General features: G+C 32.0%; 1 protein-coding gene across 1 annotated transcript; it reads right to left on the reverse strand.

Annotated features, from left to right (window-relative positions):
- Window positions 1–5,088: 5,088 nt before the first annotated feature.
- LOC129939903 (transient receptor potential cation channel subfamily V member 5) lies at window positions 5,089–9,074 on the reverse strand. The gene is made up of 8 exons (XM_056048086.1): window positions 8,441–9,074; window positions 7,642–8,379; window positions 7,267–7,588; window positions 7,089–7,201; window positions 6,913–7,020; window positions 6,057–6,208; window positions 5,456–5,990; window positions 5,089–5,405 (listed from the first exon to the last, which is right to left on the reverse strand). The coding sequence occupies exons 1-8, from the start codon at window positions 8,837–8,839 to the stop codon at window positions 5,229–5,231; spliced, it is 2,544 nt and encodes an 847-aa protein (XP_055904061.1). The 5' UTR covers window positions 8,840–9,074; the 3' UTR covers window positions 5,089–5,228.
- Window positions 9,075–16,779: the final 7,705 nt, after the last annotated feature.

The raw sequence follows: 16,779 nt of genomic DNA on the forward strand, positions 1-16,779 counted from the left end.
AGAACATAAAATCGATACACACACCCTGTTAGGCCCACTCCTTACGATATAAATAATCGATCTCAAAGGAAATCGATTAAGCTGATCCGGTCAAGCGTTACTGTAGGTAACGTTTTTTGTAATATTACATTGTAATTAACTATTTAAGGGGAACGGTAGGAGCACATCAGACATGGGCACCACCATGCTTTTTTTTCATAGATGCCATTTGTAAAAAAAAAAATATTATAAAAAATAAACAAACAAAATAAACGGCGCAACAGTCTGTTGAGAACTAGGTCCTAATGACTTACAACTCTCAACCATTTTTGCGTGCGAGTAATGTTAGGGATAGAGGGGACCTACAGTTTTAAGCCGAATCCGAAAAGCTAATTTCAGAAAGCACTTTTCATGACAAGAAAGATTTGTCAGTTCCTCGCAAGAGGCAATACCAGTGAAAAAACTTTAGATGGCACAGCCAGGGATTTAACCCAAGACCTCTGGCATGACAGTCCAACGCACTTTTTTTAAATTTTTTTTCTAATCTCTAATTTAAACAATAAAACTTAATTCTAATGCCTTGGATCTATTTCATTGTAATTTCATTCCATTTTATTTATTTTTTTTTACTAGAAAATTAAAAACAATCTAAATTCAATTTATTTTTTTTATTTTTACTTAAAAACCAGTTAAAAAAGGTCCTTAATATAAAACTTAAAATAAACTTAAACTACCTATTCTATTTATAAACAACTTAAAACTAGAACAACCACAGCAGCAAATCTAACTATCCAACTTTTTTTTGTTTTTCCTTATTCCAAGTCTTTTTTTAAATTAAAATAATTTGTTTGTTTATTTTTTTTTTATTATTATTTTTTGTAATTATTTTTTTTTCTGGTGTCACCATGCCTATTCTACTTAAAACTAAACCTAAAAACTATAAAACAAGTATGCAAGCCTGCCAAGGATTAAAACCCCATCCTGACTACCCATTATGAAGTGCCGATTGAAGCCACCAAAACTGATTCCCTTGCTTCACCCTATCAGTTCGGTTTCGTTTGGACACAGCCCTACTTAACCGAAGGAGCTCTGCTCCGTCTTGTGCCATGACGTCTCGATTGTACAGGAGTCTCCTATACACGGTTCGTCGTCTGACGTGGTAGATTAGCATACTTGTCGTTCGGATAGAACGCCCTGAAAATCAAATTGTTGGTAGAAGACATAGCTCTTGCAATGTGACCACGAACAAGTTTATCACGAAATTTTCAATTCTGTTGATTCGATCCCCGTTGTATAGGACCTAAGCCGGTACAGCGTCGTAAACACTGCCACTCGAACACCCGAAACTTCTCCATCTGGGAAGGGGCAACGTTAAACCACCAAGTCCAACGCACTAACCATCACTAACATACCCCTTATTATAATGAATTTATTATTTACGAACGAAGACGTAAACGTTAATGCTAGCATAAAAATTGCCTGGTTTGAGATTTTAAGGGGAAGGAAATGAAGAAATGGAATACGTGGCAGCAGGACCACTTTTCCTTTAAACTTTCCAGATAAAATTGTTGCTTCAAGAATAATTCCGGTGATCTTTTTTTTTTGATCAATTGTGTACCAGTGCATTTAAATTACTCAGAAGAAAAATAGGTGAACCAATCTTTAATCGAAGATAATGTGGTGGCATTCCAGGTATTTCTAAAGAATTTAAAAATTATATTAAAAACTTAACGCTATCATTTTATTCAGTATCATTAACAACAGTATCGATTGATTTGAAAGACATCAGATCGCCTGTTAACAACTGTTGTATTTGAAAGTTAACTTCCTCAACATCAATATTTTTGGCTGCCAAAATAGCCTGATAGCTGACCCAGTTATGATTCAAGTAATTACTTGGTATATCCGGAAAAACACCCTGAACCAATTAATATTTTTCTTAAATTGTCTGGTGTTTTAATGCGTATTTGGTTGCAATTTATTCTATTTACCCATTCAACAAGGCATAATTGGAAAAGTCCGGCGGAAATCACCAGATAAAAGTAAGAGAACACCACCGAAAAGCTTATCATTGCCGTTTCAATTCTGCATAGCTCTTTTAATGCTTCCAGTTAAGATTTGTGAGCTATCCCAAATTATAATTTAACTCCGAAAACTCCGCAACACTGCAGCTACTCTTCTATTCTTGTATAAGTTGCATATTATTAAACTAACTATTAACTATTAAATTTTAACTTATGTGAAACGTTGGGAAATTTGACATAGGGCCATCTTTTAAAAACTTACTTAATCCAGTCAACAGATATCGCTATCTGGTAAAATCGTTTGGAGCTAACAGATTATTGTGACCTTCAAATAATAAATAACTTGATCATATTTTTCAAGTTGGACCAAACTGCAAACTATGTACAAATTTGGTTTAAATCGGTTAGGTAGTTTAGGAGTCCATCCGTTCGAAGGTCGTTACACGTAATTTATGTATATTATTGATAATATAGATTAAAAAAATATAATTTGAGGAAATAAACGTTTTTTTTCTATCAATGCACATATGTACATACTTATATTACTTATATGCAAACTTGAATTATTATTTGGATTTTTGAAAGAGTTTCATATATAGCTGCTCATGCAACAGCATAGAACTGTATAAAGCTATATCCAATTTCGGCGTCCCTGCCAAATTCGTCCATTTGTGCAAGATGACTATAGAGAACTCTTGCTGGATCAAAACATTTGATATTAAATAAGCTCTTAGGCAAAGGTTATGCGCTTTCATGTGATTCCATTAACATCGTTCTTGAAAGAATATTGCAGAGCTCCAACTAGAGTCAACACTGGAGTCACTATCTTAATGGAAAAACTCTGCGTGATAGAAATAGGGCTTTTGTGAGTATTGTAACAGAGGCAGCAAAAATGGGTTTAGATGTCACTAAGAAAGGACATACAACACCTGAGATTTATTGGTCTAAACGTCACCATCGACAGATGTAACTTTGTGGTAGTTAAGGACTATGTCTACCTGTGCTCCGCTATAATTCCAGTGATAGAAAATAACACCAGCGTTGAGATCAAATGAAACATTACTCTTGCTAACAACAGTTTTCTGGGCTAAGAATGCTATTGAGTAGCAAAGCCCTCTTTTATGTATCGCTATATAAAAGCCTTATCATGCTTTTCCTGTAGTACAGTGCAGACGCTCGTACTATGACTAATAGGGTTTTCCATGGGTAAAATATATCAATTTATTTTTGATTTTGATCTGTCAAAACACACATTCACCCTGTTTTTGTATCCCAGGGGTCAAAATAAATTGATTTATTTTTGATTTAAGATCAAATCAAATCAAACCAGATTTTATTTTTATTTTTGTACTAATACTAATAAAATTATATAAACATTTTTAGATGGAAATTCGACAGCTTTACACTCTAATCAAAACGAAGTAACACTATTCAATTCAAATATTCGTTTATTGAAAGTAATCATTATAAAGGGGTATGCTCATTTTAGGCCCGGAGTGTACGGCAATGAATTTGGTATCAAATTAAAGGTTGTTCTAAGCTGGATATATCTGCAAAAATATTTTGTCGATAACTCATGGGAGATCCGAGATATTTGAGATTGAAGTTTGAAATGTCCAACCATTAAAAATCAGCACATTTTCGACATAAATGCTAATATCTTTGGATAGAGAAAAGTTAGAAAAATCAAAAAGGTATTAAAACAAAGGTGTCAAAAATATCTTTTAAATGAAACTAAAATACATGATTTATATATTTTGAGTTATTTTTAATCAAACCTTTGAATAACAGCACTTTTTAGTCAAACTTTAGTACAATAATATCTTTTAAAATTCAATGATGATATTAATTTTGTTTGGCACCAATAAAAGGCTTAGTTCACAACCTTTATTTTCATATATAATTTTTTAGGGTTTCTTCAACAATTTATTCATTTTGATAATAATAATTCAAAAATATGCTCCCAAAATACAAAAAAAAATCTTATACCTAACACTATAATGTTAGAAGAGTAGCATGTGAGCGGTATAAGCTTAACATACAGGAAAGAGTTAACCACTCACGCTATTAAATATCTGTCAATAAGTTTTTTTCCGTTATATTTTTTGGTTTGATGCAGTTGATATTTGGTTTTTTGATGTGATTTCTTCTTAATATATGTTTTTTGACAAAATTGGATTACGATTCAACTTTTAATGAAAATCCAAGTAACGTAAATAGTTTCCAAGTGCAAAGAAACAAACCTAGCTCAGGTGTGGGACATCGAAGACAGGTATGCGTTAATTGCCAAAGGTCAATTCCACGTTTTAGATCGCATATGCTTTCATCAAATAATGAGAGACAAGTTGGAATAAGGAACATCGTAATTGAATGGGTAGCTCCTCTTCAGGTAAAATTAATAACAAATAATAACAACAGATTTTATGAATTTTTTTAAAAAGTTTAAAAAAAAAGTAAAAAAGGCCTCTGTCTCTGAGCAGCATTAGTCTGTTGTCCCTAAACATGGCAAATCTGCAAATCTGCTCGAAGACCACACAGTGTCTAATTATCAAATTGACTCTGGGTTTTATTTTAAATCCATTTGACAGTTCTTCACCATTCCAAAACTTTTTGATTGTGGCTTCGTAGACATTTTAAATAACTCTCCCAATCTTCCACAAAGCCATAAATTTAGTATATTAACCCAAATACAAATCTGAAGTGCTCGAAAAACGTGTATAACTTCTTTCCGTAATGAATAAATGATTCCGTCAATCTTTGAGTAACTTTGTCTAAATCCTGTCTGAAACTCCTTCAAGGGCTTGTTGTCCTATCGATTTATTAAACTTTTTTTTTCAAAATTATCGTATTTCTCTGTATTTGGATAACTCAACTTAACTCATTTTATTATGAATTGGGAAAATTATTTGATCTTCAAATTCATGCGGTATCAATGTGCAATGATTAAGCCAACTCTTTTTTCATTTCATTTTGTTATTGAAAACTCAGACCGATGTTCACCTTTTTATCCTCTTTGATTCTTCATTTTTTAAGTTTTAAGCTTTGAAAAAATTAAGGGTAGTTATAACGTTACTAAAAACCCTAATAATTGTTCACAATGATGTTTTAAAACAGATGTTTTTTTTTATTTGTTTACATCATTTATTTGGATTTCTAACAATATTTTTGTAAAACTAAATTTCCAAAGCTGAACCATTTTCCTTTGACAAACTCTTTCATCCCGAATTAAGTTTTAAAAAAGAACACCTCTTCTTCTTCTTGTACTGGTGGCCCAAAGAACTTTTCATATTCTTGGCGTTTCTTTTCTTCGCGCGCTTCACGTTCGATTTTTCGTTTATCTTTAAATCTTTGATGGATTCTTTTCATTTCCAGGACTTCTTTCATTTCTTCTTTGGCTTCTTCCTACAAAAAATAAATTAGTCCCCCAATCTTTAAAATCCTTAAGAACTTACATTCATATTTAGCCTCAAAACCAATGCTCTCCTCCCATCTGACATCGGTTGGCTGTAATTCATAAAATTCTTTAACCTCTCAGCTGGTGCCACGCCTCTTTCAACAACCAAAACAATTCTCGCCCATTGACGTTGCCATTCATTTCGAGTTTCAGCTATTTTCTGATAAGTATTACCCATCATAGCAATCAACATGTTAACCAACAACACTCCAACAATGACCATAAAAAGGACGAATAAAATCTTAGCTTCCACTTCGTGTTCCGTCGACGACATTGCTCCATAATAATCGCCAAAATTTGTCAATGACATTAAGAACATAGCAACAATGGATTCCATTGGTGATGGCATCGGATTCGATTGAGTGTCATCGATGTCGTCAGGAGTGGCAGGATTATCGAATGTCAAAAAAATTATGTAGTAGGCCTGGGAGAAACCCATCACGAAGACAAGATATATCGATACGAATCGTATAAGATCTCCCATCACCATGCGATAGATCATCACAACGAAAGGACCAACTGTTTTAAAACCACTTTGCATAAAAAAAAATGGTTACAATTTGTTGAAAACTTTAAATTGATGAATAGTTTTGACCTACCGGCAGAAAAATAGAAAGTAGGGGGCAGTAGTGAGCATTATAACAACAGCAACATGATCATCAACCTCAGTCATACACATTAATCGCAACCAAGGAATTGACATCATTAAACAACAAGAGAAAAGAAACATAACACGAGAAGGCGCTGTCATCTGTTAATAGTAAATGTTCAGATGTTTAGACAAAATTTATATTTTTGAAGTCGTTAAAAAGATAGTTAAAACTAAAACAAAAAAAATCTGTCAATAGGAAAGCAATAAATAAAGTTTTACTTTTGTTGGGCGCCATTTTGTATCTTAATTTTATTTAAATTTTCCTTTTTGAAAGTCCATTACGGTTGATTTTACAAAAAAAAAGACCGTTTGTCTTAATTTCTAATATTCGTAATGGGATGCTGCTTTCTCAGTGGGGCAACGTGTTGGTTTAACTGTCGAAAATACCGCTCCTTGATACATGTTCTTAATTTGTTGGGCGCCACTTTTTATTCAAATTGAGTTTTTCTCTCCCGTTTAAGGAACCGATTTCGCTTAGTTTGCAGAATACTTTTATCTATTATTTATTTGTGTCGTTTAGATTTACTAACAAATGTTGAATCTTTACATTGGGCGTCACTTCCTCAAGTATGGTTTAAAAATCACATGGAAAAATGCTCTTAATTGAACTTATACAAATTTACTATTTGGAATCAACGGTTTTTTATGGATTGAAAAGTGCAAAGATAAGATTAGGATTAAGCTTCTTTGCGATAAATCAAAATGTTGGGCGCCATTTTTTAATGTTTCTAAGTCTAAAAACCGAATCTTGCAAAAAAACATTATGTTAAATTATTCGCCTATTTCGTTATTTCGGGACTTACCAAATTTTCAATGAACATCTTGTATCCCAAAAATCTTGATTCCCTCAAAGCTGCTACTATGTAAAGTATTGATCCAAAAAATATAACAATTTCAGCAACAACACGAATCTAAAAAAAGAAAAATCTAACGATATCATCAAGGTAAAGAGCTTTTTAGTGTATTTAAGTAACCTAACCTTTGCTTTAGTTGATTCTAAATGCATTAAAGGACATTCTTCGTACGCTGTCCACCACGAAGGCCCAGTGTCTTCTTCTTCGAACTCAAAATATTCCGTAAGATTTAACCAATCTGTATGAGGAGAAGATATAGTAGTTCTAAAATTAATAAACATATTGAAAACAGCGGATTTTTACCATAATCCCGAAATGATTGAGTTTTCCTTTCTTCATATTTATCCTTTAACTTTAAGTTCCTTTTCAAGGCAGTTTTATTCATCAAACTAAAGCTACCGGCAACGCCACCAGTTGAATTACTTTGCATTTTTTCGTCATCGTCATCATCGTCGTCATCCATTGGTGGTCCTGGTCGGAGTGTATAGCTTACCAAGGAGAACATAAAATACAAAGAAAACAAATGAAATTGTTTGTAGAAACGAGATTTGACAAAAGTATTCCATTTGGTCTTGAGAAGATCAATCAAAACACCATCCAAAAGCTCCAAATGCTCATATTTATCCTAAAAGAACAAAATTATAGTCAAATTAATTTCAAAACCTTTCAGAAACTCACTCCAAAAACGACCAAATTCAAGGCCGAGTCCTTGTTAATATTTCCAGTCTCCCGATCGATGGTATCAATTTTCGACAAAGGATAAGCTGCACAAGTAATACTTCCCAGTTGCCAATAGATTTCCCTCTCGATGTTCATTATGTGGAAGAACATCTCAACTCGACCTAACTTGGCAGCCAAGGTTAATGGTGTCATATTTTGAACGTTCCTTATGTGCAGACTTGATCCAACCTCATAGCCAACGTCGAACATTTGTGTTTTTTCGTATACAACCAACATGTGAAGCACTGTATTGCCATTGGTGTCTTGAAGATCTGGATCGGCACCTCGAGCCAAAACAAGTCGGAAACAGTCCTCCTGATTTAAACAAGCTGCAAAACTTAGCGGATATTCTCCCCAATAAACATAACCTTCGTAGTTGCTGAACGGAGCCACTCCGACGTATTCATGATCTGGAGAGTCATAGCGGGACGGTTTTTGGTCCTCGGCGCTCATGAAACTTCCACAGCACCTCTCTTGAACATCTGCTCCAGCATCTAAAATAAACTTAACCATGGCAGGGTCCTCGTTGACAATGGCAATATGTAGTACAGATTCTCCATAATATTCATCGGAAACATAAATATCCAAAATCAACTTGGGGTAAAATCGAAGAAGCCTCTTCGCCAAATCAGCGTGCAAAGATGTGGCGTTCAAAAGACACAAATGAAGAATAGTCTCTCCAACAGCGCCTCGAAGCTAAAAACAAAACAAAAAAAACATTAGAAACCTTCCTTCGTTTTTCCAAGGTTAGATTTACATTTAAATTCCAGCAGACCATTCTGTAGAGACTTGGATTGGCCATGTATTCAGCCTCAGAAACTTCGGGACAATGTTCATCGATATTAAAATCTTCATCAGGATTTTCCAAGGCTCTTATTTCCGGAAGTTGTTTGTGTCTCGCTCGTTCTTTGTTTCGTAATAGAACCATTTTTGAAATCGGGATATATTTTCCAGCACCCTTATTGTACAGAAATGGTTCCACTTTTGTTTTGATGGCATGGTCAATTTCAGCAAATTGTTTACTTTGACAAGCACGTTTCATCATATCCACCAGAAGTCCCCCACCTTTGAGATTTACAAATTTATATAAAGCTTGTGTGGAGACTCCAGCTTGTTTTTTGACACCACTGGTTACGTTACTTTCGGTATTTCCCATTTTTGGCAATTAACACCAAACTAAAAAATTTACTTTATTTCATTCTTAAATTTTATTTTTATTTGATTTTTCTTTCTTCGAAGCTATAACATTTTATCTGAGGACTGATTTTGTGGATGTTTTTGGTTTTCGTTTCTAGAAAACTATGTTTACAAGAAGGACGTTGTCGTCGACGATATTTTTATTGATTTAACAGACCGATATGCCCGAATGTTGCTAAGAGGGTTTATAATTAAGTTTAACAAAAATGACAAGCTATTAGTTATTATTGTTTAGCTTAATATTAAACACGAAAGGATGCTCACTATACTAAAAACCATGAAGGTAATACATGTCATAAGGGAATGCTTATATTTTTTGTTTGAATAAAAATTAAAAACATGCGCCAAATATTCTTTGACAAAATTTATTTTAAATGCTTTTTGATTAATTTCTTTCTCTTTTGCGTAAAATTTTCATTACGTAATTTTTTAAATACTTGAATAAACGTTATTCTAAAAAAAGTTTTCCAACTCTAACGTTGAGCCTTGAGACCAATCATCGGATACATTTTTTTGACAACTTGGTTATTGTGATGTTCGAAAATTCTATCATTAAAGAAAAATTCCTTATTGAAATTAAGCTTTTGAAGTAGAGTTGATCATTTAGAGTTTAACTAATAGGTGAATACAAAGAAATTTAAAGGACTTCAGTGAAATGATTTTCAGCTGCTCCTTAACAAAATTTGTACTATTTTTAGGTTGATACTTAATTAAACTGGCTGATGTTTTTTTTATTTGAAAAACAAATGTTCAGTGATTAAAACCAATTATAGCTATAACTGTCGCCTTTATGTTCTAATATTTCTATGAATTAAAAAATTAGGAAACTATCATTGAAATCAATATGGAAAATTTTTGCGAATATACAACAATACATCATTGTGTTTTCTTCTGATTTGAATGATTGAACTGATCAAAAGCATTATTTTTTGAGAAAAAACTTCAATTGCACGTTTATATATTTATATTGGTAAGAATGCATTAAAATGAATCTTTCCACTGATTTGTGTTTCAATTTTTTACCGCCATTATAGTTTTCCTTCAGATAAAATGTTGTCGCTGGATTTAAGTCAGGATTTTTTGAATGATAGAAATTTTTAATGATCATTGTAAACGACTTGTCAAAAAAACTTTAATGATTGGATTTAACATTACTAGAATCTCACCCAATTCTTAAGGGCATATCGCATGCAAAAAAATTGATTGGTGCTTTGCGCTTAGCTTTGTAGCGTTCACATTTTTTTAAATATTTAAACGAAATAAACGGGTTTTGATTGAAAATATATTGGGCTAAATATGTATAAAGGAATAAAAAATTTAAAAAAATTGTTTGTTCCTTAACAGCACTAGAATCACTAAAAAATCATTAAATTCAGGTAGTTACTTGCGAAAATCAATGGGGCAGTGTGTAAAATATAATTTTTTATTTTTTTTATATTTTTTTCCAAAAAACAATAAATTTTTATAAATAGTATCGATTTTCTTTTTTTTTAAATTTATTTATTTATTCCAAGAAAAATTGTAGAAAACTATGAAAAATAGTGCAAATTTGCGTTGTGGCATAGGTGCAATATTTGATAAAACTTCCAAAGTATAACAGCTAGCTAAGTCAATTTAACTTTTTTTCAAATTCTAAATATATGTTCAGATATTTGCTTTCAAATTTTTTTTTTTAAAAATAGTTATAGTAACTTTTTTAGACAAAAAATCCAAAATGCATTCTTTTTTTTCCAATATTTTTTGCGAATTCATGGGGCGAGCTGATTTTTATTTTTTTAGTTTTAATTTTTTTTTTAAAAAAAAGGACCATATATATTACTCTTACTATCGATTTTGAAAAAAAAAAATATTTGTCGGAACATAATTAAAAATGCATTTCAATATAACAACATTTGTGGTGCAATTGTGAGGGATTGGGAGTTTATATAATTGCAAACTATTTTTTTTATTTTTTTTTGGCATTTTGTTTATTCTATTTAAAAAAGTAAAAAGTTCTTGCGTCTACTGTTTATTTAATTTAATTTTTATAAAAGAGGTCTATTTTGCATTTTTTAACAACAAATTTCTTTGTAAACGCACACAATGAAGTTTTCAGTTCCCAAGAATGCCACTGCATCTCAGCGCTCAAGAAGAGAATTCTTTGCAAAAGAATTTCGCCCGCCCATCCTCTCTCAGATTTTTTTTTTGTTGTTGGTCTCATGGCTCATTTAGTTTTTGTATTCTTTGTTTTGCTTGCGGTATACAATAACAGAAAATACAACAAAAAAAAGACTTTTCTTAGAAATATTTTTTTTTCTAGTATGTGGTATGATGTAAGGTCATGGACTCGTGATTTGGGTGTTACGTAGTCAATCGTATACGCAGAATTTGATTTTTGGTTCAACTTTCGGCAAGTTTTGTGGTTGCACATTGTAGTGTAGGTATAAAGAAGGGTAAAGAGGTATTGTAGGTATCGTGAATTCGCTGTCATATATTTTGTTTTCTTGATTTTTTTTGTGTACTATCACTCCTGGGTATTGCATTTTTTTAACTTCCCATACGAAGTTATTATAATGGGTCCGATTTGTCAAATTGAAAATTTTGACATTTTTCGACGTTTCAAGGTCCCTAGAGTCGAAATAAAAGATTTTTAGAAAGATGTCTGTGCGTGCGTGTGTACGTACGTTCATACGTCCGTACGTCCGTTCATACGTCCGTACGTCCGTACGTCCGTACGTTCGCTACGTTTTTTCGTCGTCCATAGCTCAAGAACCAGAAGAGATATCGACTTCAAATAAATTTTGCTATACAGATAATAAGGCAGAAAGATGCAGAAAGGGCTAACCTAAATATCTTACGAACCAAAAACGCTAGAGACTTGAATTAAATTTTATATAATATATTGTAACGTGATAGCAACCAAGTATATTTTTTGAAATTCGATTTTTCTCAAAATTTTATCAGATTTGAAAAACATTATTTTTCGTTGCACAAAATTGTTTTGGAGATGAAATCATATTTTAGTCGTAAAATTTGGTAGGTGAAACATTTTTTTTCAGTTTTTTGATTTATAAAAAAACCGTTAAATGAATTTTTTTCAAAAAAAAAAAACTTGGTTGCTATCACGTTACAATATATTATATAAAATTTAATTCAAGTCTCTAGCGTTCTTGGTTCGTAAGATATTTAGGGTTATCCAAAATTTTCACCTTTTTTTTAAACTGCTATGGTAAAAAAAACACCTACGCAATTTTCTTGAGAGCCCTTTCTGCAGCTTTCTGCCTTATTATCTGTATAACAAAATTTATTTGAAGTCGATATCTCTTCTGGTTCTTGAGCTATGGACGACGAAAAAAACGTCGCGAAAGTTCGGACGTACGAACGTACGTACACACGCACGCACAACCATGGGTGGAATCGGCTAAGGTGATTTTTGATTGTCACCTTTGTGATCATAAAAAGTGATCAAACTAATTTTTGCGTCTGTGTAAGGTGATCACCAAATTTTGTTTAGAATTTGGTATCACTTTAAAAGAAATCCACTGACGTTTGTTACAATTTCAGTGGTTGTATTCAAAAACCGATCTGAAGCTATCCGGATTATTATGTAATTATAAGTTTTGATGTACCAAGTAGCCACAATGATGTTCTGCCTGCACAATAGTCAGCATTTAAATTTTCTCGTTGAGCTCTCTGTCTCCAAACAAAGCTGTCGTGAGTATTTTGCATTTATTGCCAGAATTTTTCTGTTCTCGTTGCAGATCTAGGCAACAAAAATTAATGAATCAAAAAATTAACTTACGATCATAGCGTTTACACTATGTCTTCCTTTTCTATTGAAATACATATGCTCATTTTCCGAAGGGCGGATAATCATAATAAAATAAAAAAACAAGTAATAAAATTAGTTTATTTTTACTAAGAAACAAAATCCTACCTCCAGGAATTTGATATTTTTCGTAGAAGAACTTTTTTGTTGCTTCTGAAACCCATTGATTAAATTTGATTGTAAGTGGGCACAATTTCCTCTCCATTTATTTTAAGATCAAAGAAATAACCTCAAACAGTACTTTGGCCCATTGGAGCTGACCAGTCAGCGCCAACTTGCCTTTGGTAGCCACCACCTCCAAGAAAATTTAAAGTCACGGCTAATCGAAGAATAGGGGGAATGTGTGTTGATATGGCACATATGCGTACTTACTTTGGACTTGGAAGATCAAGAATGTTTGTTTTATTGTGGAGGTTAATCCTCAAGAGCCGGACATTTCTATAATGATTAATATTTTCATTTTCAACATTTTCAGAATGTAAAATCAAAGACACAAACACATTTATATTGTCTTAAAATTTCAGCAACTAAAAATAAAATTCAATTTCCAATGAAAGTGACAACTAAAGAGCAGTCACCAGAAAAAGTCACCAAATCGTGATTGTCACCGGTGACTATCACCTTACACAGACCGAATTTGTTAATTGTGACTGTCACCTATCACAAATCACCTTACCCGATTCCACCCCATGTTTCTAAAAACCTTTTATTTTGACTCTAGGGACCTTGAAACCTCGAGAAATGTCAAAATTTTCAATTTGACAAATCGGACCCATTACAATAATTTCCAATGGGAAGTAAAAAAATATTAAAATAAAATAGGTATTTTCAATAATTAGAAATTGTCGACCAAAAAAAGAAATTCAAGAAAAAAACATCTCCTTCGATAGCAAAATACCCACTTGCTTTATAAAATTCGAACCATATGCAAAAGACAACAACAAATCTACCTAACTAGACATACCAAAAAAAACCGGTTTATCATGCAACGTTGTTCTATTTCTTATTTCTTTGATTGGCTGCTTGTGCGGAAATATATCCCTCGCTCTGAGAGACAAAAAAGATCAAGAGGCAAATATAGAGTATTTGGAAATTCAAATTTTGAATTTGATAATGAAGAGAGTAACGATATTTCACTAATACATTCAAATTCATTTACATGAGTTCTGAGTTCGCTTCTGCGGGAGACATACCCTTAATGGGAGAACATGCATAATTCGATGCTTTTGAGGCATAGGTAAATCATAATATACAATATTTTAAAAGATATAGAAAAGTTTTTTTTTTTTTCAAAAAAACTGCTAAAATTCAGACTATATAATTTAATGTTTGAAGATTATTTTGTGCAAATGTTGACCTTGACTGCGCCTCAAATGGTCTATCCGCTTAGTCTAATTTTGGCATACTCTTTCCAACAATTTGGCCGGTATCTCACGAATAAATGCATCAATGTTGTCTTTCAATGCTTCAATTAAAGCGGGTTTTGTCTGTTTAAACATGAGCATTTTGGGCAAACAAAAGTTGGACATCATCTCACGGTAGCCCTAACCATTCACAGTTATGTTACGATAAGCATCATCTTTAAAGAAGTACAGTCCAATTATGCCAGCCCATAAACCGCACCAAACTGTGAATTTTTCCAAAATCAAGACAAATATGAGCTTCGTCGGTAAACACAATTTTTCAGTACAAAATTGTATCTTCGGCAACTTTCCAAGAGCCCATTAACCAAAAGTTTTACGTTGCAGTAGGTCGTTCAGCTTCAATTCTTGCACAGACTGTATTTTGAAAGGCATCATAAATCCTTCAGCAAAATTTTCCATGTTGTTGAGTAACAGAGGCCCAACTGCTGTAAACGGCAGTAAATTTAGTGCGAATGCAAATTTAGTGCGAAACTTAGTCAAAATAGCCCGAATAGCCGCTTCAGTGGGTTGATTAAATTGATCATTAAATGTAAGAAGCGCGAAAGCAACTTTCTTAACAGTGCACGCATTTTGGTAATAAAATTCAATAATTGCAAGAGATGTTCGTTTGTAAAACGATTCATGGTTACATTCTAGACTAAACTGAAGATGTTCACTGTGAAAAAAAGCACGAAACGTGCGTCAGCTGTTTAAACAGTGTTTCGAAAAAGATAATAGCTATTTGTATTATAAAGCTATTTATTTGTTTTCCAATTTAAAGTAAATATATTCAATATTAGTCTTATTATGATCAACCAGAAATTAAAAAAGAGGCTGTCGCTTTGTCTTGCTAAAAAGATTGTCTATTTGTACTCGTATCAATTTTTACCAAATTTGCGTACTATTTGTTGTAGATTTTATTTTTTATGAAAAAACGGATTGTATGATTTTTATATAAAAATGACTGAATATCGAAAACAATATTTTCTGTGAAGTAAAATAAGTTTGAAGCCAATATTTTTAATTTTTGAAAAGCTATTTGAGTCGAAAGTAAATTTTTACCAAGTTTTATTATTCTGTCAATTCGATTTTTTTCAAAATTTTACTGAATGTTAACAACAATATTTTTTGAAAGATAAAAGTAGTTTAAAGCCAATTTCCACAATTTTTAAAAAGATATTTGAGTCGAAAATCAATTTTTACCAACTTTTATACATTTTGTAGGTTTTTATTTTTTGTAAAAAACTGTCGATTCCATTTTGCTCAAAATTTGTCTTAATGTTGAAATTAATATTTTTTATAAGTAAAAATTAATTAAAAGCTATTATCTCAAATTTTTGAAAAGATATTTGAGTCGAAAATCAATTTTTACCAACTTTTATCATTTTTTTTGGTTTTTATTTTTTGTAAAAAAACTGTCAATTCGATTTTTCTCAACATTTTTCAGAATGTTGAAAACAATATTTTGTATAAGATAAAATAAGTTTGAAGCCTTAATTTCAAGTTTTTGAAAAGATATTTGAATCGATATTCAATTTTTACCAACTTTGAGTAATGTTTTTTTAGATTTTTATTTTGTATAAAAAAACTGTTAATTCCATTTTTCCCAAAATTTTATCAGATGTCAAAAGCACTATTCTCCGTTGCACAAAATGGTTTTGGAGATGATATCATATTATAGTCGTACAATTTTTGGGGGTGACAATTTTTTTTTCAGTTTATTTGATTTATAAAAAAAAACCTTTAAATGAATTTTTTCAAAAAATATACTTCTTTGATATCACGTTACAATATATCATATAAAATTTAATTTAAGTCTCTAGCTTTTTTGGTTCGTTAGATATTTAGGGTTAACCAAAATGTTCACCTTTTTTCCAAACTGCTATGGTAAAAAAACCACCAACAAAAACTTAAAAAATATCGACAATCAATAATTTTCCGGGTGAAATTCAGAGCAGTTAAGAAGTTTCAGGACATTTTCGGGAACAACATTTTTTCATAATAAAGACTGCCTGGATACTTACGGCAAATTTCTTGACAACGTGTTAGTATCTTAAAATCAGTTTATTTATAAATTAGAACTCGGATGAGCTCTAACTCATGATAGATCAAGTTGTCAAACGTAAAAACTCTGATTTCGATCTCAGCCTGAGATAGAACTTCGTCTTATAGATTCCCAAATATGTGGGTTAGAATTCGGTTCAGCAATTTTTGTTTTACTTCTTCCAAAGGCTTAATTTTTAGATTCAGTCCAGTTTTGGATTTATACCATAAAGTAAACTTGTGTGCAATAGTGAATTATTTTTAGAAAATATATAAACATTTTGAAAAAGACATAAATATTAGCTGCACAATGCAAAATGTTGTAAAGGCTGACAGTTTTATAAGGTGGAATTTAAATGTGCATTAAACCCATTAACATGCATTAAACCCATTAACATATTTGCACAAATACCATTATTCTCTCAAGTTGTGTGGCATGTGGCACCATCCTGTTGAAACCACATATTTTCCAATTCTTATTCTATAGAAAACAAAAATCGGTTATCATATGACTATAACGCTCCGAATTAACGGTGACAGTCGTTCCATCGTTGTTTTTGATGAAGTAAGGTCCAATCAATCGAAACCAAAGAAGCCTTTTTTTAACAACTTGAGGATTTTTAGAACCCCAAATACGACAATTTT

This window comes from Eupeodes corollae, chromosome 1 (assembly GCF_945859685.1).
Source record: "Eupeodes corollae chromosome 1, idEupCoro1.1, whole genome shotgun sequence".
NCBI classification, from domain to species: domain Eukaryota; kingdom Metazoa; phylum Arthropoda; class Insecta; order Diptera; family Syrphidae; genus Eupeodes; species Eupeodes corollae.

Coding starts and splice junctions, on each gene's coding strand:
- LOC129939903 (XM_056048086.1), bottom strand. CDS start 8,839: ATGGGAAATACCGAAAGTAACGTAACCAGTGGTGTCAAAAAACAAGCT. Junction 7,202..7,266: donor TCAATCATTTCGGGATTATG/GTAAAAATCCGC, acceptor CTCCTCATACAG/ATTGGTTAAATCTTACGGAA. Junction 5,991..6,056: donor TACTTTCTATTTTTCTGCCG/GTAGGTCAAAAC, acceptor TTTTATGCAAAG/TGGTTTTAAAACAGTTGGTC.